The sequence below is a fragment of the Molothrus ater genome, chromosome 5, assembly GCF_012460135.2.
Source record: "Molothrus ater isolate BHLD 08-10-18 breed brown headed cowbird chromosome 5, BPBGC_Mater_1.1, whole genome shotgun sequence".
NCBI lineage: Eukaryota > Metazoa > Chordata > Aves > Passeriformes > Icteridae > Molothrus > Molothrus ater.
Window position 1 is genome coordinate 15,285,162 of NC_050482.2, and position 25,548 is coordinate 15,310,709.

The 25,548-nt window shown below is 40.7% G+C and overlaps 1 protein-coding gene across 4 annotated transcripts in view; it reads left to right on the forward strand.

Moving 5' to 3' along the window:
* The first annotated feature begins 10,267 nt into the window (after positions 1–10,267).
* Positions 10,268–25,548, forward strand: part of KIF21A (kinesin family member 21A) — an 86,816-nt gene continuing 71,535 nt past the window's right edge. For 3 of the 4 annotated variants that reach the window (XM_036401817.2, XM_054514800.1, XM_036401816.2), the window contains exon 1: positions 10,269–10,584. In XM_036401817.2, coding sequence (XP_036257710.1) covers positions 10,541–10,584 — 44 coding nt within the window. In that variant the 5' untranslated portion in view covers positions 10,269–10,540. Of the gene's footprint in view, positions 10,585–25,548 lie in introns of all 4 variants that reach the window. The other variant, XM_036401815.2, reaches the window with a different exon arrangement.

Below are 25,548 nucleotides of genomic sequence, written 5' to 3' on the forward strand. Positions count from 1 at the left end.
CTGAAGATCTCCTGGATAATTTAAAAACAAACAAACAAATAAACAACCCCAATCAAACAGGAAAACCTCAACAGGCAAACAAACAAACAAAAGTACAACTTTCACATACCCAAGAAAAGCTAGAAAATTTGATGTAAGATCAGACTGTAAATGCAATGAATCCTTGGCTTTATTAGTGCAAGAATTAGAAGATTGGTCTTCTGGTATCTTAAGCCTGTCCCATAAGTTTTGATTAATTTTCACAAGAGTGAAAGCAGAGAGACTTATCTGTGGAGCACAAAACTCCATTGGGTGAGTAAGGGCAGTAGAATCCAGCCCAAATGAATCAGACAACCACAATTATGTGAACTAGGTGCCTAGGGCATTACCTTAGTGTGCACAAAACTCTGAGATGTTGAGCTCTTGATGAACCAGCTGCTCTTATCAGGAGCCTGGATACTCCTCGATGCCAAGGATTACATCCTCTTTGGATGGGTAAACTGTAGGAAAACACTAAAATCAAGACATCCAGAAGATAAGAGTGTATGGAGACACCTCAGCATCAAGAAACAGCACTTAGCACTAGGTGGTGCTCTTTTCTCTACTATACTACTATTCAATGGTGGTGAGGGACATTTTTTACATTACACTGCCACTTTTGTTACAGTAGGACTTCACTCAAAGAACAGAAAAACGCAGAAGAAAAAGCATAAAGAAACCAGAATTCTTTCTTGTGTTGATTAGCCATTGTCCATGGGCCTAGAGATACAAATGAGGTCACAGTAATTTCTGAATGGACACTGCTGCTGTTCCTGGTCCTTTTCTGCCAGTGGTATTTACAGTGTCTCAGTGGTGAGGGATTTCTCACTTTCCCAAAGAGATTTTCTTGGATATGAACATAGACCACTGTAATGAACTTCATTCCTGAGATCCTCCTTCTGTATTCTCAATCACAGCCTGTTCCTCTGTTCGCTCATTCCCTCCAGGTATTTCTGTTCTTTAGTTATGTGCTCTGTGGCTATTATGTAACCAGGGATACACACACACACACACACACACACACACACACACAGAGCTAATTTAAGTATTTTCTCTTGTACCAGTCTATCACATATTACAGGTCCTCCTCATTCCTCATATTTTTCTAAAACAGCCCTAATTTCTTCAATGCTTTGATTATCTAAGCCTCAGAAAAATATTTGCTAAGATCTACATTTTCCATGGAAAGCCAGACAATGAGATAATAACTTTAATAGTTATGAAAATATCTAGAAGAATCTCCTAATACAGAATGACTCAGTGATAAAAAGTGGTAAATGAAATTCAGAGCACAAAGGCAGAGGAGAAGATGGTCTTCCATTTACAGGGAAAACAAAACAAAAAAAGACTTCACTATTACCATACAGGAAGAAGATATTAGATGGTGAATAACAAATGCCAGCTCAGTGCTGGTCAATCAGACAAACAGCCTCAGGACTTGCAAACAAAATGAGAAAAACAGAGAACATCCCTGTGCTAGGGTAAGAATCCATGGTGCAGCCTAACATGGAGTGTAGTTTCAGTATATTCTCCTGATTTCAAGCAGGAGGTAACAGAATTGGAAGAATCCAGAAAAGGGTAGTAGAAGTACTCAGAAATTGTATGAGCAGAATCAAATGTATTTAGAGCATTCAGCTGGAAAAAGAGATAGCTGAAAAGTCATGTCTAGTTTGATGTTCACTTGTCCTTTTAGTGGGTCCCCTGAAATAAAGGAATACTTGTTTTTATTCACTTTTTGGAGCATGAGTTCCTTTGGTACTATCCCAAACAATTATCAAACTTGTACTGTATTAACAGAATTTTCTGTCTCCCTCCATCTATATTTTCCTGATCCCCAGTGAATAGTTTGTTAAAGCCAGCTCCTTTTTGTTCTTTATACCTCCTTTTCAACTCCACGGTGCTGGTTTCTGGCCCTCTTTGAGCAGCACCACTTAGGGCTTAACTCATCAGAGCATAAGAACTGTTCTGCAGGTGCTGTTGCTGCCCAGTGCCTGTGATGCCCTGGGGTAGCTGCAGGGGTGCTGGCCATCTGCCCTGGCTGAGCCACAGGTTTTGAAGGCCCCAGCAGAGCCTGGAAAGTGCCCCACACTCCCAGCACAACATTAACAGAGATGCCAAGGCAGATCCAGATGGCATAGCCTGAGAACATAGGAGATGCTTTTGAGGGAGAGCATGTGAACCTGGCCTCTTCCTCTGGTCCAGTCTCCTAAGCCCACAGACATTGGGACTGCCTGTTCCTTTTATTATCTGTTAATAAAGGCATTGTTCACAAATCTTGTCTAATCCTTTTTATGCCTGCTAATAGCCTGCTTTCCCAATCTCCTGTGGCAATGAATTCCAGAAGTTCATTACCCACTGTGCAAAGAAGTGCTCTTTCATTTCAGGAGCAACTATATCTATGCTCCCAGTCCACAAATATAAATTTAAATAAAATTCAGTCAGTCACTGTTGTATCATCTTTTGACCTAAGTGTTTCCAAGTGATATACACACAGTGAGCGGTATGAAAATAAATTAAAATAAATATTAAGGTAAACAAGGCTCAGTTTCTTGCATTTTTCCAAGGGAAGGTGAGGAGTTGTTGTTTAACCATTGCTACTACCAGGATAAGTGCATGCCTCTCCTCCACCCAAGTGTAAGCCCAGCCCTGAGATGGAAGCACATCCTTCCTCACAGAAAGGGGAGATGAGGCTTGGTGCTGCAGCTGCCATGGTACAGCACGTGGTGCTTCTGCAAACCTGGCTTGGGAACTTCTGCCTCTCACATCTCCCAGCTTGTTATATCACCGTTTCAATGAGCTTTTTTCTGTGTGACAGTGCCAAGCCAGCCTGCACTCACAGAGAGAGTAAAGCAACCTGTGCCATGCTTAATCTACAGCTGTCATCCCTTAATTTATAAATTCCATGATGCTATCAAAATAAAAACTCTCAGTTTTGTCTTGCAATATCTACTCTTTACCTGCCCAACCCTCTGTTGTTCAGGTAACTCTCCACCCACTTGTTCTTCCCCAAGCTCCTATGTTGCCTGTGGCTTGTGGTCCAAGTATTGTTTAGGTAATTAGTCATGTCTTCACCCACCTTCCATCCTTCTTTTTTTGTTATTACTATTTATTGGTTTTACTGTGGTAATGCCTAAGGATGCCAATTAGGAAATGGGATTTTGTAAAAAATTGTACAGGTTCTAAGCAGAAGAATTCACCATCTGGGTCTTGGGCACTCCATGAGTAGGGAATAGAGAAGTGGGAGGGAGTCTGGGAACACAGTTCAGCAGGATAAGATGTTTACACAGTGTAATAATAGAACTGGCAAGCAAGTAACCTCTGCTAGTAGTCATCTGCAGGTTCTGTAGGGAAACAGAAAATTTCCCATTCTCATTGGAACTACTTTCATCTGGATATTTTACCAGAGATGTGTAACTTAACATTGATTCCATCTGGGATGTGCTAGGGTTTGATGCTTATCATTTAAATATATAAAGTAATTTCTTTTCTATCTTATCCAGGGCAGATTGGCAAGGCTGCACAGAGGATGCTGCCCAGAGGAGTCTGCCCTGGGGACTGCTAATACTGTGCTCACCATACAAATACAGGACTCCCATAATTCAGTACTTTCCAGAAGGCTGAACCAAAACTTGAAATCACAGTGGTGAAGAGGGAAATGGGAAGGACAGAGGAAGGATGAGGATACTATTAGGAAGGACATAATGAAAAATCCATCATGTTGGGTAACTGTATCCTTAAGCCAAAATTTATGTTGTGCAACTGTGACACATTCAAGTCTGAACAGCTGGTTTTGGTGAGAGGCAGCAGAAATTAATTTCCCGTGTAGCTTTTGTATTAATAATTCATCTCGTTAAGGTGTGGTCTAATAGTGTTTGCGCAGGCACAGGAATCGGCCCTAATATTGTTTTTGACAAGCATCTCTTCTACAGGCATCTGCAATTCACGTGTCCTTCTTGCCTCAGTTTCTCTCTACGAGAAGGAAAGGGCTGTGCAGGCTTTGGTTAAGATGTGTGAAGTAGCTGGCTACTTTACTACTTTACACTGTTACAACTCTACACTGTTACTACTCTGGAGTCTTTTGCAATGACATGAAGGCAGCATAACATTCAGTTATCCTGACCATGTTGGGTTTATTTCAAAGCACTGGTGAGTCAGGCCCAAGGACCAGGTTTAGAAGCACAAGATTCTGACCCACAGGATTAAGTCCCTTGCAAAAAACTACAGGACCTGGCTAACCTTGGGAGGTATTTAACAACCCAAAGACCCAGTAAGGTCTTGTCCTGCTAAGACTTATTTTTTTCTTCATACTGTGCTAGATTATAATAGTATTATGATAAATGATTGAACTAAATTACATTATTATAAAGACTACTTTCTGGTCTTTTTTCCACTCATCTCCATTATTTAGATTCTTCCTTTAATACCTGAAGGGACTTCAGTTCCCAGGATGAACTTGCAAGATTTTACTGCAGAACAGGTGATCCCAACTTTCAGTTAACCAACAAATCCTCAAAACACAGTGGCATAAAAGGCATATTCATTCTTAGTGATATCCACTGATTTGAATCATGAATCTGTTTAAGATCACATAGTGGAGGTCTGCTACAGAGATATGTTTTAGCTGTTTTTTTTCATGTATTTTCTTCTAGTCTGGCAGTACTGGTTCAATGGGGATCTAATGTGTATTTGTGCTACATGGGATATAATACAATATGCATGTTTATATCAAAATATATATGACCCTGATATGACCATCTTAGTATAGACAGCAGTAATAGTAGTCCAAATTACAGCATTCCTTAGGCCCAGAAGAAAGACAAATAAGTGTATGGGCAAAAGCACTTTTTTGTTATATAACACAACCACTCTTGGCCTGTGGGGCCAAGGAAATGATACTGCTTTGTTAACAACAATATAGTTAACACTATAAATTTTTTATGAGTAAAAAGCATTAGTACACAATGAAATACTCTCTTTCTTCATCAAGTGTAGTGGTTCTATTCCCACTGAATCCTCTGCTCAGCTCCAGATATGATCCTTTTATCATATGTTTCTTTTCATTGTATTTTCTCCTGTACAGTTCATTCATTTCTGGAAGGTGGATGGAAAACACCAACTTCCTTTCTTCTCACTTCAGAGGTGCCTCATGCTGCTTTTCCTCTTATGCTGATCAGCTCCAGAAATAACCCTGCAGAGGCATTGCTTGGCTTTGATTCCAGAAATCCCTCTTCCTTCTCCACCCTGTCCTTTCTGGTTTCTCTACCTTCTTCTCTCCACAGACATCTGTACTAAACCAGTTTGTTTCCTTTCCTTATCTGCAGTTATTCTGATTACATAAACATCACCTTGCACTCCTTTTTTCCTTCTCAACTTTGAGATTACTTCCCCCCATCCTGTCATGAGCCAAGTTTGCAGCTTGCTTTGTTCTCCACAGTTATTGGAAGCAAATGCTCCCCTGTTGTATATTTTAGCCTGCCAGTTAAGAGTGGCTTAACACTTTTCTTTACTCATTGTTATTTAACCAAAAGTCTTAGTGAGTGATGGGAAGAAAATGGTAGGTATTTAAAATGTCTTTTATAGGCTTGACTGCTTTCCAAGACCTGCAGTTTAAAATGAGAAGCCCGTCAGAGAAGAAAAAAACTACTTCCAGAAAGTTCTTAAAAATCAAATTGTAACAGTTTTTAGAAGTTTAGTTTTGTTCATAGCAGAGATCTTTCAAAAGGTGACTATGGAAAAGCCTAAGGTTCATGTAAGCCCAAGGCATCAAGCAGAAAATACAAAGAGAAGTTTTCACACAGAAAATACAAAGAGAAGTAGAAAGCTGGAAGCACTGTATACATTAATGTTGAAGAGTTTAGTGCTTATGAGAGAAAATGGAGTGAGTATTTGATGATGCATGAATGTTGTTGATGCATGAATGTTGCTGACATAATTTCCATCAGCAACAGCTCATGAAACACAGTTGCATAGGAGTTCAGTTACCTTTCCTGTATCAGAAGATACTGGAATACAAGGAATTATTGGGTCACACAGTTCATAGGCAGACATGGACAAGCAAAAAGCAGAGAGAAAATCTGTGGCCACTTATATAAGCCCAAATATTCCCATTTTTCAAATTACTGTATAAATGAATATAATATAAATTTTGCTCACTTTAATTTATGCATTGTCTTCTATTTGCCTAATGTTTAGGCTTCACAGTGTGTTAAAAGTCATGGAATAAATTGTGGCTTGTATGTGGCAAAGAAGAGTATATTTAGTATATACATTCAAGAAAACAATAGTCACTAATGAGATGATATATAGCTGATTATTTTGTGTGTGTGAATTTAATAAAGCAGCATGAACTATGCAGATGACGAGATGTAATGTCCTTCAATATTATTCTTTTATAGCACTTGAATATTTTGTGTTCCACTGTCTGTATCTGAAAGAATCACTGCCTTCCATAATGGTGGGGAAATGCTTAACTTGACAAAACCTAATATTTGATTGACAAAACCTAAGGATTTTTCTTGAAGCCTTCTACCAGTCATGGTGCAATTAATCTATTTGACACAGATTAATCAGAAATCAGTGATTTATGTATTATTGCCTGTCTCAATGAAACCAAGTCACCTCCGTTGCTTAACAGAATCTCCTCTTCAAATTAAATGAAATGCTCAACAGGTCAAAGAAAAAAGCAACTAACAAGCCAAATCTTTGATTAAATTGGCTTATTTAGCACTGCTAAGTTATCAGTTAAAAAATTGGAAGTGGTCTATTTCAATTAGATAATTTCAAACCCAGCTGGTACAGCATAGGCACAGCTGATACAGCTTGTCTGCAAACATCCACAGGTCAAAGCACAGGGCTCTGACCCCTAAGTGGGGTCTGTTTGGCTCATTCAGGTTGTGTGTAGCTCAGTGATTTTAGGCAGCTTCTGAGGCTTACAGGAACTCTGTGGGCAGCCTGATCATCTGTGCAGGGTGTGCTGTGTGTGTGTGTCAAGCAGAGCACTCATCCTTGCAAGCACAGGTTTTTGTTTGGTTGCCCAGTGAATGAAGCTCATGGTGCTGAGTCATGTGGCAGGAGAATGAAGGCAGTGAAAGTGTGGCAGGAGAATGGAGGCAGTGAAAGTGTGGCACTGTCACCGGGATGGCTGCCAGGGAGTGATGAGGGGTGTTCCCAGCAGTCCTCCTCCAAGTACAGAGCAGGGACCAGAGCTGTGAACTCCCTCCCTGCCCCCCAGCCCTGAAGTCTGTCCCCCATCCCTCTGCAGCTGCTCAGGGAGTGACCAGAGGTGGTTGGTACCTGTGGTGCTGTAGCCTTGAGGGGAGAGGACCTTTAGGAAAGCCTCATTCCTTAGCTGTGAGATTGGACAAATCTGTAAATGTTACCATGTAGCCTATACAGCTTTATATAAACTAGACACTGGCAATTTAGCTACATACTTACACAATAAAAAAAAGGGAGATATTGTGCCTTTTATATTATTCAAGTTACTCCTTCAAGGAGATGAATAGGATGCTGGAGGGTGAAGGTCATTCACATTATAAGAAATGAAAAGCAGATTTCATTCAAGTTTCCTGGTGCAGCCAAGTTAACAGTATAGCACTCTGCTTGTTTACATTGAACAAGTTGGGAAAAAATCAAATAAAAGCTCATTTTGACAGAAGGGTTGTATGTTTTCTGGAAATGGGGAACACAGAGAAAAATCCTGCATAGAAACAGGACCTATGTCTTTTTCCTGCTTTATTACTGAATGGACACATACCAGGGAATTTGCATGAAACATGGTAAGAAGCTAAATGTCACTTGCTAGATCAATTTCAGAACAGTCTGGAATTGGAAATATACAAGACAGTGAAATATACAAGACAGAAAATATGTGGGTAATACTGTAGGGCTGAAATAAACATAACGTAGAATAGAATAATTTTACTATAGCACCAACATTTTTAATACCAATGTGGATAAAAAACCTTTGTCATTAAGGTCTGAAATTTGTGCATACTAACCCATTTATATACATGACATTAAGCTCAAGGAGAACTTCTGCCAGACTTTGATCTGTTGACTTTTTTTTCAGTATGCAAGAGAGAGGGCTGGATGAAGTCAAGCTGAAGCAAATGTCTAATAGCCACACAACAGCCAATGTCCCTGGAATGGTCTACAGTCCAATTTTGAGTCTGAGCATCCTGCAGCTGCTACTGCCTGCTCGGTTTTCAGCACAGCTCATATGGCACACCAGAGACACTGACTCAGCATGATTTTACAGACATGGGCAATATGATGTGGATGAGCTTTGCTGGACAGCGAAAGATGCTATGTGAAATAAATGCTGTGCCGAGGTATACATTTGAGTATGCTTATTACATTAACCTTGTAATTGTGCCAGCTGAAAAAAATGCATTGGATACTTCTGGATAAGATTTGGATTTGTAAATCTAGTGCACATAAATTGTGAGAACCTAATTAGGCGATAGGATTCCACTCACTGTGGGTGAGCTGCAGGTATTTTTAAAGAGCTCAGTAAAATACCCACAGATGCATGACACAGTCAGACTGTTCATTCCCCTCTAGATGGAAACGCCCTGAACTATGAAACTGCTATCACTTTCATTTTGAGGCTGTTTGGTATGAATGCCAACACAATTCACCTCTAGGAGCTTTTTCTTTATCTGCTATCTTGCCATCCCATAAAATATCATGGCAAAAGGAGAAACAAGGCATCTGACCTATGGCATCAAATACAGAATAATGAGCTGAGAAGCCCAGGGAAATCTAGTCTTTGTTCTGCCTATACCAGACTCCTCAATGATTTCATACGGAACCATCTGCCTTTTGGATTTTTCTGGCTTTTTGGATAAATATTATCTCAGTTTACCTCAGCAATATGGTATGTAGCTTAAGTTTCCCCTATTTTCAAATGCTGTCAGGGATTTGAATGCTGGTGCTGTGCAATTCAAAAGAAAGGAGAACATCATTTTGTATAGCAACTTCCAGACGGGCCATTTTCTAGAAACAATCTGATTTCTACATAAGTAAAGAAAAATAGAAAAGTTAGAGAAAATAACTATGAGAAACATGCAGAGCAACAATAACACAGTGGATTCCTGCTGAGAACGAGAGACTTTTGAAAGATTCAGGGCTATGGCTAGAGGCCCCATCCAGATGGGAGACCTCACCTGCACATCTTTTACAGAGGCTGGGGCCTGGGCGTGACCAACCTTCACTATCAGAAGCAAAACAACTAGAACTGCAAGGTTTTTAGCATATCATTACGAATTCAAACCCGGGCCTATTCTGATGGAAAATCTTCCTTAGGAATGTGAATTGTTTTGGGCAAAATAATCAGCCTTCTTTCCTGGCAGGGATACGATTTGCATCAAAAATTAGTGTCATCCGCCCACTCAGTTTCCAGCTCAAAGCCAGGCATTTCATTAGCGAAGTGAGAACAGAGATGCCTGGCTGGAGCAGCTTCGGCAAACAAACCTGCAAGTACCCCAGGAAGGTGGGACAACTGTGTGCGCCCGCCGGCACGAGGGTCGCGAGCACCACACAGGGCCAGAGGACATCTCATTCCTGCCTGGGAAAAGGAAAAACGTGCAAGGGCAAACGACCCAGCCCACACAGCGGGATGGGCCCCTCTTTCCCGGGATGGAGGCCTCGGAAGCTGCGTGCAGAGCCCGCGTGCGTTGTGTGTGCAAGAGCCGAGCGTGTTGTTGGCCTGAGTGCAGAGGTGTGTGGGGAGGAGCTGTGCCTGTGCAGCGCTGCAGCAGGCGGGCAGCGCCACGCGTGTGCCCCTGCGAGCCCGGGGAACAGGCACGAGTGGCCGGGCACCTCCAGGGCGCCCTGAGCGCCCACAGCTGCCAGCGCACAGGGCATGGGCAGGGCGAGTGTGCCGAGCCTTCACGGGCGAGCAGGCGTGAGGGGAGCTGTGCGAGCACCGGGTGTGTGCTGTGGAAAGGCAAACGCGAGGAGTGTGTGCCCACATAAGGAACAGGTGTGCGTGGAGACACGGCGCCTCAGGAGGAGCGTGTGTATGAAGGGGGCACGCGGAGAAGGGGTTCGTGTCGAGGAGGCGGTGTCTGTGTCTCTGGGTGTCTGTGTCTCTGGGTGTCTGTGTCTCTGGGTGTCTGCGTCGGGACCTCCCTGCCCTCACGCCCGCCGTCTCCCCGCGCTGGCGGCGGCCCGGGGCGGGGCCGCTGACGCACTGCGGCTGCAGCGGGCGGGCCCGGCGGGGCGGGCGGCCGGTGACCGGGGCCGTGGCTCGGCCCGCCGGTGGCTGACTGACAGCGATCCCTGCCCAGGCTCTGGAGGGGCCGGGCCGGAGCGGGGCGGGGGGAAGGAGGAGCGGTGCGAACCGCCCTGCATTGCCGCGGCTCCTACCTATTCATTCAGTCACCTAAAATGGCTGGAGTGAGGAGGTGGCGGAGCAGGAGGAGGAGGTGAGGGGGAGCCGAAGCAGTGCCCCCACCTCCTCCGCGGCCCGGCGGAGCTCCCGGCGCGGCTGCGGCCGCCCCTCGCCCTTGGCACCATGTCGGGCGGCCCGGACGAGAGCTCGGTGCGGGTGGCGGTCAGGTAAGCGGCGCTGCTGCGGGCCGGGGGCGGGCGGCGGGGCCGTTCCCAGCGCCCACCCGGCCGGGGACGGCAGCCCGGCACATCTTCCCTGCGGAGAGGGGGTCGCCTCCCCTCGGCCCCTGCGGAGCCGCTTTTTCCGCACAGCAGTAGGAGATAGCCAAAGGAGAGGGGAACCCCCCCACCATTCTGAGGTCTTTCTCAGTCATTTCTCTCTAATTTTGAGCAGTGACCCTAAAAATACTCCCAACTAATTATAGCCCGGTGCTGGTAGTGCTTACTCATGGAAGCAGAGCAGCCCCTGGACTGTGGCGATGCTGTTTGCATCACGGAGCTTTAGGAGACAGGCTGGTATTTTTAGAAGGATAAAGGCTTTTATCCCGCGGAGGCTGTGTCTAACCTCACATACCAAAGGGATGGACTCCCATAGGGCTGCTCGCACTACATAGGAATTAGGTGTATGTAGAAGTCGTGATGGGAGGGGAGCTTAAATAATTTTATAACATCAGTTAATTCAAATTGCTCTTTAGTCAGAGATAAAAATCTGCTATTCATCAGTGAGGTCTTGGCTCTTCTCGGTTTTCTACGTGAAAATACTATTTTATTGTTTGAAGAGCTTCCAATTTAGCCCGTGGATGCTTCACTTTTCAAGATGTCTTTACATGATTGAAGCATGAGGAGAAATAGATGTATATGTGCATGTATCTATGTCTGTTTATGTATAGGTACATCAATATTTGGGGTTTAATTGTGATACTGTCTGTTGATTTATTTCTTTGATTTTAAGAAGTTTCTTTATGCTGGCACACTTGAGTATTACAACACAAGAAATCAGACCTTAGGGGAAGGTCTGTTTGACTCAGTGGGTCCTTGGACAGTTTTGCATTAGAGAATTCAAGGGTTATTCGGGAAGATGAAGAAGGTGATTTATTAGCTTTGTTTTGTTTTCTCTGAAGGATGCAGAAATAAGCGATGTTACTGCGTGCTATTGTTGATACATGGAGTTGGGGGAGCGGTGCAATAACATTTTCAGTAAACAGAGAAGCACCACCCCTGCCTGGTAACGTGGTGTGTATGCTGCAGTTGTTCATTAAAGTCTGATTGCAGCAGCATTTTCTGTTGGGAGAGATGCTTTTGTGAGTGCTATCTGTTGAAGCATTTTTCACATAATGTTCAGGGAGGTACTAGTCTAAAGCATAATTAGGCTGTATTTTTAAAAAGGAAAATATGAGATAGGTGTGATCCTAAAAACAGGGTGTGTTACAGGTTTACAGACTGCTCTCTCATTTGAAGAAAGTATTAAATATGTTCTGAGCCAAAAGAAATAGTGATGTAGAAGTTCATTTACAAATGCAGAGGTTTGTTGCAGTTTGGAATTAAATAAAAAACCTACTGGTGGAGATACATTTGTAATTGGGGGTGTGTTGAATAGATTAGGAATAATATATGGTAAAGAATTTGTAGAAGTAAATTAAAGTCACCCAGCTGTAGTTTTTGACAACAAATCCCTAATGTTATAAGGTATATTTCTGCAGTATAATTGTCTAACTAAAATTTTGTGCCTGAGTGCAGTTCACCAATAATGAAGGATTGCATTTTTCGTCCTGTCTGCTTTCTTCCTTTTGGCAAATTAACTATTCATGTACAAGATTTTCCCCTCTCTGTTTAGCATTTACGAACAAAAGCATGCACAATAATTGTTTTTGCACCAGTAGCTCTTTGTAGGTGGTTTTCTTTTATTTCTGATTGTGTATTTTGTGCAGTCCTATAATTCAGCTGATTTTGCATCTCAGTGTGTATTGGTGCCATGCTGTACCATGCATTATAAGGATTATATTCTGTTTCCTTGTTGGTTTTGCTCTTCAGCTCTTTTTGGCAACTTGAGCTCAGTTCAGTAATGCTCTCCACTGTTGTGATGAATTAGTTGTTGTGTTTTGTATGTATGCTTCTGAGCAAGGCTCTCTCTACAGCTGGACCAGCTTTTAGTTTGCAACCCTCATGGTTGCAAGATATACTGCAAAGGCATGAATTTGCTTAGACTTTAAACATAGGTTACAGAGTAGACATCACTGAAATTGTTTAGCAAATTGTTTTTCCAGAACCTGGTTGTCTCACCTAATTGTATCCAACAGGAATGAAAAATACTTCATTCTTTCCAATTAGCACCAGCTTTAAGCTATCATCTTGTATGCTAATTGCTCTCCATTTTCTTCAGTGTAATCATGGGTTTGTGACTGATGAGCTCCGGTTTAGTGAAGCATGAAAGCTGGAAATAGTTTGGCAGATAATCCAGTAACTAATGTTAAATTCCCCAATTAAGAAAATATTTTTCTCTAGTCACTCACCACTGAAAGACTTGTGGACTTTGTGGATGATGGTGTGCAGCTTTGGCAAAGAGCTTTGCTCTCTGTGTGACTGTGTGTAGTGTCTGTTTTCACATAAAGTCAGAGAGCCCCCATGATCGAAGGCAGTCATCTGATTAGAGAACTTTCTTTTAAATGTGAAAAATGATCATTTTTGTAAGTCTAAAATTTGTCTTCCTTTTTAAGTGTCTTTTCAGCATATGAAGACTAACTTTTGACAAGAAGGCTATGAAATGTTATCAACATCATAAGCAACATTTTCAAGTTCACAACATGATGTAGATTATAGTTTCTAACTCTTGTCTCTTGCAACTTTAGTTGTGTCCACCAGCAAAATGCAGTGTGTAGGCTTGTGGTGTGTTGGGTAGATGAAGTTCTCACCTAAGATTCAGATCCTCAACAGCCAGTGGTCTAGCTCTGTTACTGCACTTCAGAGCTGTTGTGTGACCCATGGAAGGGGCTGGATGGGGTCACCCAAGAAGTGTGCAGTTACTTTTACCCTTTTACCAATCAGACCTGAGCTGGGTTGCAGGAATTGAAATGGCTCCAACAGTTAGTGCCTGTCCTTGCTCCATGTGCCTTGGGGCTATTTTAGGATGTTCTAGCAGTGGTGATCTAAGAAATCAAAGTTGCATTTCAGTCCTTTGCATTTTTGAATACACATTAAACAAAAGAACTTCTGGAGAACAATAATGTTTGGATAGGTCTGAGAAGAAGTCTTGTATGGAGGACTGTACCTGATAAAGCATGGAAGGGTGTCTGTTGTGTTTTCTCCATAACAGGATCCAAATAACAGTGCAGAGCATTGAAGGAAATATCTGTCTTCTAGCCCTTCAAAGGTGAAAGATGGCCTTGATCCACTGGGAGTTGGTGGAGGCCCTGGATGTACAGATAATAAGCTTCAGTGTTGATTTGTTAGGGATGCTATATTAAAACAGAAGAAGAAAATAAGTCCAGTGTGAAAAGATGAATTGCTGAACAAGCTGACCACTAGTTAAGAGAAGATGGTCACTCTGACATGCTTGGGTGACACCTCAGGGGGAGTGGGCAATAAAAGAGCTTCCACTACCGGTTGGTGAAGCTGCAGAGCTTTGGCATTGGGCATGTTCTCGTGAAAGATGGAGCCCAGTTGAAACTGTGTTAATGGGCAGAAGACAGAGAAGCTTCAGAGGATGGTGTTTTATGATCAGGCATGTTTAATATTTGTAAAGAACAGAGTAGTTAAAGTTTCCACTTCTCATCATCCTAGGTACGCTGTGTGTATCTCCCCTCTTCCCTGCTTTGGTAGGAGTGCCTCACTGGCGCTGCTTCATCTGCTGCGATTGACATCTGCTTTGTTTCATCCCTCAAATGAAGAGCAGGAGTCTTGATGCATTCCTCCTCAAGTGTGTAGAGAGGCTCTGGGATCTGGGTACCCAGTTCTGCCTTGAGATGTCTAAAAAATTTATTTTTCATACCCACCTTGGGTGTCTGCAATATGTTCTGACACTGCTTCACAAAAGTGAAATGTTGATTTGTTTGCCAAGTATGGAAACTGTGTGCAAAATGTAATGGGTCTACAGGTAAATGTTTTTAGTAACAGTAGAAGTAATAAGTGCAGCTGATGAATTAAAATCACACAGCTTCTGTTTCTGCTTTTCCAAAAGGGAGATGAAGTAAGCTGGAAAAACACATTGGTTACTAATTCAGTTTAGTGGAGAGTAGAGCTTTTTACAACTAAAGCTTACTTTATGCGGCATGGCATTAGGATACAGTGTTGACTTTTGATTACACAAGTAGAATATGTTCATCCATTGCAAATTTAGCTTCCCATTGCAAAGCTTTGGTATGAAATTCTTTTCATACCCCCAGCTGTTGAACTGTGTGATCAGTTGGTTGTCCTATGTAGGGTTTTTTCCTACTTCACTAGTTTCTGTGTGTTTTTTTCCTCCCCATATGGAATCTGCTCTTTGTTGTCATGCCTCCCTCTACCTTTTCACATTTTTGCATCATTCTTCTTTTAAAGCACTTTCTTTTTAAGCTTTTATAGTGAGGCTGTTTTCCTCTGTGCTAGGTCCAACTATTGTTAGATACACTAGGAAAGAAGGAACAGAGTGAAAGGAACCTGTCCTTTTTAGACAAGTGTGTTTTGAAGCACTTTACTGGCAGCTGAGATTGATTTTCTTTCTTGGACTGTTGTTGTGCAAGCAGTTACAGATGTGTTTAAGCTTCCCACCATGAACAGAACCTCAGATGCTAGATGAATGGATATGCATGCTGTGGTATATATTTTAAGCTCTGGAGATACTAATTTCATGCTTCCTATACAGTGCTAAGCATTCTCATAAATCATTCTGTAACTAGATAAGCAACAGCAATAGACTACAGTACTATCCCTTGGTTCCTTAGAATGGACCAAGCTTTTTATCTTAATAGACAGTAATTATTTCCCATCTGTAATCAGCTGTTAAAGTTTTTTTGGGGAAAATATGTAACTGTGTTAATGAAGTTCAGCAGTCTGTGAGTACACAAGAATGCCCCACATAATAAAAGAGAAATTGTCAGCAGCGTTAAATAGCAAGCTGTTGGGAAATAACTCTTCTGCATGGAATCTGTTAATGGAAAGTTCCTGTTTCATATCTTTTTGTTAGTTTTGATGTTTTTCTTTGCTCTCTGACTTACACAAACATCCCCTTGTCCTTCTCTGAAACTTTACCCCGTTGGTATGTTTTGCATTTTAGCTGAAGAAAAGACATGGCACCATCTGCTGCTGAATTAATTCTGGTTTCATAATATCTGACTTGATCATCCGTTACTGATATTGCTTGGGGCAGGCTGAAATCTGTGATCTTGCTTTCTAGGAAATAAACTTCCCTTTTCACCACGCGTATTGTAAACACAAACTCATTCTTGGATGGAGGGGAAAGAAATCCTACTTGGACCTTTCCCTTAGTGCCATGTATTCCTTGCCAAAAGATGGGTATCTTGAATTTAGGAAGAAGAAATAGCAGTGGTTGGTGTACCTCAGCAGTCTGCTCATGCTTTTGGATGAATTGTATTTTTAACTTGTCACTTCACAAAGTTTGTAGAAGACTTGGGAGTTTACTTTGGTTTGAAAAACCATCAAGTTAGTCACTAATTTCCATTTCATGGTGTGTTCTTTACTACTTATGATCTGTTGGCCTAGACATTCCTTTATTGCTGAACTCCAGGCTTCACGTTTTCAGGTTTACTGTGTGACATCTGTAAATTCTTCTGTAGTAGTTGAATGACCCTTGTGCATGGGATCAAGAGAGTCCCGCTCCCTCCCTCTGCTTTTTCTGCTTTCCCTTGATTTGCTTTACGCCTTTTATAGGTTGCCCTTGCTGCCCACTCAGAGATGGCTGTTGGAATTCCTGCTTTCATGTTAGGTTGCTTGACTACTGCTGCCAAAATCAAGCAACTTTCGGTGCTTTTTTTATTTAAAAAAAATACAGCAGAATACTAAATATCTGTGGTGGCTAGAGAATTTTTTGTTGTGCTAATATTATTTCCATGTAAAACACTTTTGAGAAGTGTTGAACTGTGAACAAGAAAGTTTAATTAGAAATCAAACCAAATCTGAACAAGTCTAGCAAGAGTAACTACATGAGCTGTGCCTTTTTATTATGCTCTCTTTCTCTTCTCTTGAATAGTTTTAAATTTTTTTTCATTTTCTTCCTATTCTTCCTTGTTTTGTGTGTGTGTGGTTTTTTTTGTTTTTTTTTTTTTTTTGGGGGGGGGGGGTGGGTTTTTTTTTTTTAGTTCTGTCTTAATTTCCACTTTTCCCTTGTGAAATATATCTGATCCAGTGTAAGGGGAGAAATGCTGCCTTATTTTTCAAAAATGGTCTTGTTTGATGTGTTTATTACAGCAACAAGATACACATGGAGAATATTGAAAAAATAAGGTTAGTGTCACAGTGAGTTTGATGCACAGAGAAACAAAACATTCAAAATGTATTCTAAAATGTGAAAACCTACTGATTCAGATCTCATGATTGATTAGCATAAAATATTTCCTGAATACAATCTGAATGGAAATAAAGAGTGAGGAGCGAGTGCCATCTGTTCCTTTATTCTAGTAGTAGCCTCAGCAGATTTGGTAGAGTTGGCCACTGCTGGAATAGTTATTTTTCTGTGTAAAGAAATTTTTTTTCTTTAAATCAGCTGTCAAATGGAGGTTGGGACAGTGCACCCTTTAAGCATCTTTACAACTTTAAGTCTACCTAACAAAAATGTATGACTTATCCCTTGAGCCTGTTTGCTCTGGAGCTTCAACACAGAAAGCTGAGGGCAACAGGACCTTAGTAAAAGGTTATAATTGTTTGACTATACACAGCAATTTATAGGCATTCAAATTGAACAGTGCACTTCCATTGTTGAATTTAAAAATGGACTAAAGGATTTGTTGTCTAGGTAATTTAGTGTCTCACTGTTGGCTCTTGCATTTATGCTGCTGTAGGAACTCTGCATGGTTCAGTTGGTTAGCAAATAACTGTCTCTTGGCAGGACATTTTAGATTTAATGCAATCTTTCCATAGTAGCTCTCAAATACTCCAGGTTTCCTGAACTGCTTCCTCTTGGATATTGTAGCTTTGAAGGATACTTATTTTCCTTTCCCTTTATGTTCAGCATAACTGATCCTGTAAAAGCATGAGTAAAGCAGTATTTTCAATGTGAGTGAGAGTTACAGGACTGCAGCATGCTGTAGCATTACCAGTTCAACTACCAGAGCTGGACACATGGAATGTTATTGATAATAGGACTAGAGAGAAAATGTTTCCCTTTTGTGAGACATCTCAAAGTCTGACACTTTATATTTTCTGCCATGTTCTCTTTTGATAATGGAAGAGTTTGATCAAACAAGTTTCTCTGTTTACTGGGTATAATCACATCTGGGGCCTTGAAAAAAGGTATTCCACATCTTGAGTCAATTCTCCAACCTCTTGGTTATTGTCTTTAAGTGGTGTATTTTTTCAATGAGCTGTTTTTTCCTTCCATTTATGATTATGTTAGTTATCCTTTGTCTAATACTGCTAAAACAAATTTAAGGTGATATATTAAGCTGGGAAGCTGCTTAGCTGTGAAGTACTAATGTCAGTCAAGAAACTATATTAAATACAGGATTTGTTAGCAATGTTGTTTAAGAAGTTATGCAAATCATCAATAATAGGCTCAAGGTACAAAAGAAGAGTTTATCCTCTAGAAATACATTGCAAATGATGAAATGCAGTCTTGTATAATTTTAGGGTCACTAGCAGGTTTGCTAGGAAATTTCTCATGCATAGTAAAACATCTAATATTGCATAAAATGTAGAAAGTGGCGTATCTGGGTTCCTTTAAGTATGTGGTACCATGTTGTCTGTGAGACTTCTTGGAATAAAGTGATAGAAAGGTAGACTTAAGATGTGTGTGTATATATTTTATTTAAAATACTTACCTAATTAACTTTGTTTTTCAAAGACAGTAATCCTTAGCATTCATTTTGTTGAACGTTTTTTCCTTGAGCATGGGACTAATTGGGAGATGAGTCCAGAGACCTTTTGTGTCATTCTGAGTAGCTCATTATCCCAAGGTCCTAGAGTTGCTAATCACTCTCTGTGGTATTGATTTACCAACTGCAGCAGTGCCTCTGTCTTATTTTGTCCTTGATTCTGTCGTAGGACACCCATCCCTGTGTACCCATCTCCACCTGTATGAGGATACAAGAAGGGTATGAGTGCAGATAGTAGGATTTGTCTTTTTTTTTTAATGTTCTTTTCCTGCTTTTCCTTCCCCATGCTCCCCTGGCACTTTGCTTATTGTCATCTTAGAATCATGTCATAAGATCCTCAGGCCAAAGACATAGCTTCAAAGTAAACATGATATAAATAATACATGATGTAATATCATGAGAAAACCAACTCTGCTAAAACACCTGAGTTAGACATTACCTTCTATGAAAAGTCTTACTGTTAAAAATTCTATATACGGCTTTGTTTCTCCCTTTCCTCTTCACTCATTTCTGTGAAGAGTAAAAAAAATTATGCCTGTACCAGACACTTTGATCTGGAGGAAGTAGCTGACTACTTTCTTTTTTTTTTACCTACTAAGCAAACAATATATTGCTTCAGTTGTCACTCTGCATAAGTTGCCCAAGGTAAGGTTTATTTCATTCCCTAGTCTCAAATGCATTCTTTTTGAAGTCTAATCTTTAAGGACATGTGAAATAATAATTTTTAAACTCTCTCTCTGTAATGTAAAGCCTTTGAATTTTTCCTTAAAATTATTATCCATACATATTACTTTGTAGACTATAGATGTTAATACCATCTATATATCTGTATTTATTTCTTTAGTTAAAAAATATCATGCATGTGAATTACTGGTATATTTGGGAAAGGCTGATGTCTTTAGGAGCAAGCTATTTGAAATGCATTAAAGACCAGAAAAATATTTTTGTCAGGCTAAGGATGGCTAAGTGCATATTTTCTAGAGGTGATTGAAACGAGAAGGATTCTACTTGTAAGTGTTTGAAGAGGCTGTAGATCAGAGGGAAGGCCACCTGTTCAATCTATATCACTTAGAGTGCAGCTTATGCTTCTGTCTAATCTGATCAGCCAGCCCATCACTCAGGAACAATAAAATTGCCATTCTGATCTTTACAAGCAGAACTCCTGAGTTCAGCAAAAGTGGATTGGTGTTCAGTAAACTCTAAAAATGAGATGAGAGATAGGACTGAATTGGTATTTGCAAGCAAACTATTTGACAGTTAAACCTTAGTATAATTAATGTTCTTTTTTAGTTTTTGTACTCCTAAAAGGGTTTTGTTTGAATTGGGGCTGAATTGAATTTGCTCTTGGGGGTTGTGTCTGTGGGGTTCTTTAATATTTGTTTGTTTGATTCATTGTTTCAGTTTTTTTGTTTTATGGATGTCTTTTTTATTTGTTTGCCCTCTTTCTTTCTTTGTCTTCCTCACACAGTCTTCAAAGTGATCTACATTGGCAGGTCAACCCACTGTCTTGGCTCTGCATTTTAAAATGTTGCTGTAGATCTATTTCATTGTTGTTGTTTGCAAAGCTTGTAGAAACAGATGGACTTTCATTCTCTAAATGTCAACAAGTGTAGTCCTGGTAGGCCCTGAAGAGGAGTCATAGGCTTGTCAAGGTTGGAAGGGACCTCCAAGAAACATTGCACAGCTGAGATTTTCAAATGCTGAGATTTTCAAATGCTGAGATTTTCAGATTTTCAAATTAGCTTTGTTGTGTGCTTGCAGCCCCCAGAACAGGGCTGGTCCCTGCCAGCTGGCCCCTGCTCCTGTTGATTTCCAGCTCTCAGGATGCTGAGTGTGGAAATGCCTCCTTGGGAAGAGGGAACTTGCATAGAATGTTGTTGACCTACATCTTGGAAGATACTTGATTAAAAACAAAGGGCTGATGCACTCTCTGCTGCTGGTGTAGGCAAATGTTTGAAGAATACACACATTATTCATGAGTGTGGAACAGCAGGGGTGTAGTGTAGCAAAAGAAGAAACTCAGTGTATGTAGAACCTGGAGTCTTTACAAAGGAGCTAAGAAATCATTTTTTGTTCAGTGCTGCTGATGTCTAGTGGTAGGTTCTGGGTCCTGCTGCTCACAAAAAATGTGGACTGACTAAGAGGAATTGAAAAGAGGCAGGAAAGGGCTCTTTGCCTAGAAAACATGTCTGGTTCCATGTGAGATATGAGGAGTGAAGATTTCTAAGAGTTGCATCCTAAAATACCAAGAGTCAAGTATGGAGTGGAAAGGAATAAAATGTTCTTTATGCTCAAGGTGAAGTTGATAAAACGTATTAGATTGAAATTTCAGTAAGAAAAGTAAAAGAGAGGAGAAAATATTTATCCATTGTAAGGATGGATATTGTGGAATGAACAGGGAGGGAAATAAACCTGTGCTTTGTCTATGGAGATGTGAAATTGTCCCTACAGGAAACTCTTCAAAACAGTTCAGACTGGTTACTGCCAGGATAATGATTTTGGATTAATTGGTTAATATTTAAATTAAACACTTAATTAAATATTGAATTAATTAATTGGTTAATTAATTAATACTTTAGCCCAGAAAGGTAGAGTGGGTGAATAAACTCTGACATTCCCAGGTTTTTTTCCACCCCAGTTGTCTGTAATTCTGTGAAGCTGCATGTGGGGTGCCAGGACCTGAATTCAGTACAATTGAATGATCCCATTCAAATGTCAGAATGTGTTCACAGAGGTGTGACAATGTCCACATGAACAGTAAAGCCTACTGTTGGAAGGGTAAGCCTAGATTAATCCAAGTTTGAAGGGACCTCAGGAGGTCATCTGATCCAGCCTCCCCCTCAAAGCATTGTCAAAACTAAATTCAGGTGAGGTTTTGCAAGGCTCTGTCTAAAGTCAGGTCTAGGAAAAACCTCTGAGATAGAGATGCATCAGTGTCTCTGGGCAACCAGTACTTGACTGTTCCAATTTTTGATGGTCAGATTTCCTTGCTGAGCTGGGAAATATCTTGCTTGGTTTTGTGACCAGTGCCTCTTCCCACTGTGAACCTCAGAAAGGAGCCTGGGCCTTTTGTCTTTGTAACCTTCTCTTCTGCACTGACAGAGAGGAGACAGGGCCTGGAAGCCAAGAAGACACTGAAGGGCTCTATGCCTCTGATCTGTTGGAAAGGGGAGATGTGGGGGACACCTTCAGCAAAGGGGGTGCAGCCTCTTCTCCAGCTGAGTTCTGAATATGGTAGATCAGATTCTTGGGGGACTGACAGTCATGCAGTGGTGCTGGTGATAGGGCTGCTGTTAGGAGATAATGTGTTGTAAGCATACACAGGGTGAAGTACTGGAGGCTTTTGTTGTTTGTTTGCATGGTTGCTGTACTCTTTCTGTGGAAAGTCTGTTCTTTCTCCTCATATGACCCACCACTACCTTTTTGAAGACTGTTTCATGGTAAATGTGATATTTCAGCTGTGAAAGCATTTGGAGTGTGATTCAGGTTGGGCTAACAGTCTTTTTTTCCCAGCAGGTATATATGGTACTCACCTGTCTGCATTTTCTCTGCCACAGTTTAAGCTTACTCATTATTTTGACTGAAGTGAGTGATGGGAATAATTACACTCCATCATTGTTTAATTCTTGGCTTTTCAGATGTGCTCTTCTCATAGAATAGTCTCTTTCCCTGTCCTGAGACAGTTAATGTTTCATTCTTTCAGTTCTTCTGGCTTGTTCAGACAGTATCTTCTGTATGGCAGAAAGAAATGTGTACAATAGTCAGTGATTTATCCCATGAAGCATGTGATATTGTTGTGAATACAACCCAAAGGACTGACTACCTTTCCAAATAATTTCTTTGGAAATTATTTTTAATTTGTGCATTATCAGTTTTTGTCTTGTGTATGAAGAATGGATTTTTTGACTTGATTTATTTTTAGATTTGTGTATTCATAAAATGCATGTGGAGTGCTGGGCAAAGTTCACATTCAGTTTGGTTTGTATTGCTGGATATCTGCCTAGTATGTGTAAGAGCTGTCTGGTTGAAGTTCAATCTGTTTAAAACAGAGGAATGTATTGGTAGACTGAATAAAATGTTTCAAAGCTCACATCTGTGTCTCTTGAATTTATATGCTTTTGATTTCTCAGATTGTAGCTAGGAAATGCTACTGACTTCCAAGTTTTACCAGATATGTCAAGGAAATATAACTGATTGTAGTCTAGCTGGGCAGCTAACTGCTCCTTTTATATGTGTATTCTTTAATTTATACATGCAGTTTTCACCTTAAGAAGACTTCCTTTGTTCAAGACTCTGTCCAGGGAATATCCAGTGGGACAGAATGCTTGCCATGTACTGCACTGCTGTAATAGTTGCTCTCCTGTTTTGCCACTTCCTTGGTGTAGAGTGGGATGGTCTCTCCAGCACAGCAAATGTGTATGAGGTCCTCTCCTTTGCTCGCAAGTAACTTGAATTGGCATCATGTTATTTTTCTGTTCTGATAATTAAGAAATAAAATGTAGGAGATACTTTTGTGTTCAAGGGGTCTCTCTGTGCTGCAGCTGTTACCAGTGGTGGGAATCCTCTGGATACACTCCTGTGTGTCAGGGTGGGTGCTGCCATAGAGCTTTTATGGATCCTTGCTTCTGTGTGCCAGGCTGAGCTAATCCATGGTTTGAGGACACGGGCCACTTCACTTCCAAGACTGGAAATAATTAAATCATCTGTGTGACTTGTTTTAGATATTTTTCTTCAGCACAGGGTTAAGATACACAGAGTTGGAGGTCCACTGCTGTTTATAGGGCCAGCTGTGGTGTTGGAGTAACAATGAGCCTGTGCCTGTCTTCTGAGTGTTCATTCAGTGCTGAGGAGACTCTTGTTGCTTATTGATCTGGGTATGATTGGAGCACAAGTGTATGGTATGTCTTCAGTTACTTTGGAAATAGCTGAGAAGTTCTGTTTCCAAAAGAAACAGACATTCAAAATTCTCCCTTGAGTCTTCCACAGCTAGATAGGGATGCCAAGATAGTGTAGAGCCATGGACTTCCAGTTTCATTGTGAAATAGGAAAGGTTCAAAGGCAGCCAGAAATTGTTTAATCTAATGCATAAGTCTTTCTGGATATCCTTGTTATGTGCTATTGCACACTTGATTTGCTCAGTTCAGAGTGATTGTGACTGATTCAATAATTAGAGGAGAGCTGCAGATGACACAAGGGACTGTCTTGTGGGGTGTAGGGCTTTTTCTTTTAAAAAGGAAAAAGCTATTTTTTGGCCTATTTTTTTTCACATTTGAGACTTGGTCTAGTTAGTTTAAATTGTTAGCTAAGGTAGGTAACAAAGGACTACATATACCAGATTTCATTGTGGTGTGGGTTTTTGGTTTTTTTTTGAAGCCTCAGCAAGAATTGCTAGAGGTACTGAAGTTGTTTCTGCTTTGTCAGCAAGTTTTAGGTGGAGTGTCACTGTTGGACTATTTTTCAGCTGTTGAGTCTTTGTGTTGTTCCATTTTTGCTGCTGTTGCAAGACTCCTCTGCCAACACCTCTCTGCCAACACTGCTGCTGCAGATCAGAGATAAACAACTTAATGCATTGCAATGGCTGCCAGGGAACAGAGGGCTGCAGTCTTGTTTCTCTGAACTGAAAACTCTGTGATACCTGGAGATGAGGATGGCAGTATGGGAATGATAGAAAAGATTGTATAAATTTTTTGTCCATTCTGACACTTAACGACATATTGTGTAACCCCAGTCAACTGGATTTGATTGAGAATCTAATTTTGTGTTCTGTTAAAAACATGATTGTATTCGAAATAAAAGCAGTCCTGACCTCAAATGCCAAGTCAAAGAAATTCTCTCCTTTCATTTGTACTAGGTAATCCTGCGTCCTGTCCTGGATCTTTCTCACAGTTTCAATTTATCTTGTTCCCATTCTGCAGCCACTGATCCTTAGTTCAGTGGTCTAGAAATGGTTAACTCTCATGGTGAGTTGGGAAATAAGCTATTTGTAGTTTTTTATGCCTTACTAATTATTCATGTGATTGAGCTTACGTAAGGGCTGCATTACAGTTGCACTTCATTTGATGACAGAGTTCTGTATTTCTGTGTAAACAAAAGTCAAGTGATAAGGCATGGGCAGTCAAAGTCTATAGTTGAAACCAGGGAGAAAACAAACTTTTCTGGGAGGATCTTAAGGTCATGCTATCTGCTTAGCTGTCATGTTTCTTAAAAAAAACTCCACAAACAATAACAAAAAACTTCCATAAAAACCCAGTCCTGACAGTATTTTATTTAAAAAGCTTTTTTTAAAAGCTGAAAGAGCCTTCTTTGCTATCTTTCTTGCCTTAGCCTTTCTTCAGATTCTGTGGTGAAATCCCTTAAACATACAATTAACAGTTTGGATAGCATGATGTAGCAAAATATTAAAATTTTAAACAGCACAGAGTTTTCTCTCTCTGATACAAATTGTAAAAGCAGGCTGCCTTAGAAAAAGTTTGAAGTACCTGTTTTGGAGAAACCTGTAAATTCCTGGGAAAAAAGTATTGATCTATTGACCTAAGACTTTTTTAATGCTGACACATTCTGTAGAACGCCAGTTACCTTAACAAGTTTTCAACTTTTCTTTCTAAATATCTGGTAGCATAGCATATGCTGGAGTAAATGGCCTTTTATCTCTTTTCCCCATCCTTTAAATATTGTCTGTAGTACTAAGAAAAAATTCTTTTAAGTGGAAACACTAGAGCTTTGTTACTGTGGAATGATCTTTCCCCTCTTTCCCTTTTTTGCTGTAAAAGCAGGGATGGTAAGTGGTTGAAGCTGAGTGCAGCCATGGAGTAGAAGTCAGAGGTGTGGGAGGCTGCTGCCTGATTCATAGCAGTTGGCAATGCAGAGTTTGTAGCTTGTGCTAATATCCAATCTTCTGGTGCTGGTGAGGAAAACTACCTGAAACAGCTGTAAAGTTATGGATTTTTATAGAGATATATCTGTCTGTAGCTTTTAACAAATGTGTGACCCATTATGAAAGCTTTATATAAGCCTCAGTGTAATACCCTCCCTGGCCTTGAGACACTACCAGTATGCCATTTACACACCATTTTGTATGAACTCAGAGCTTTCCATTTCCTGGTGAAGTTCC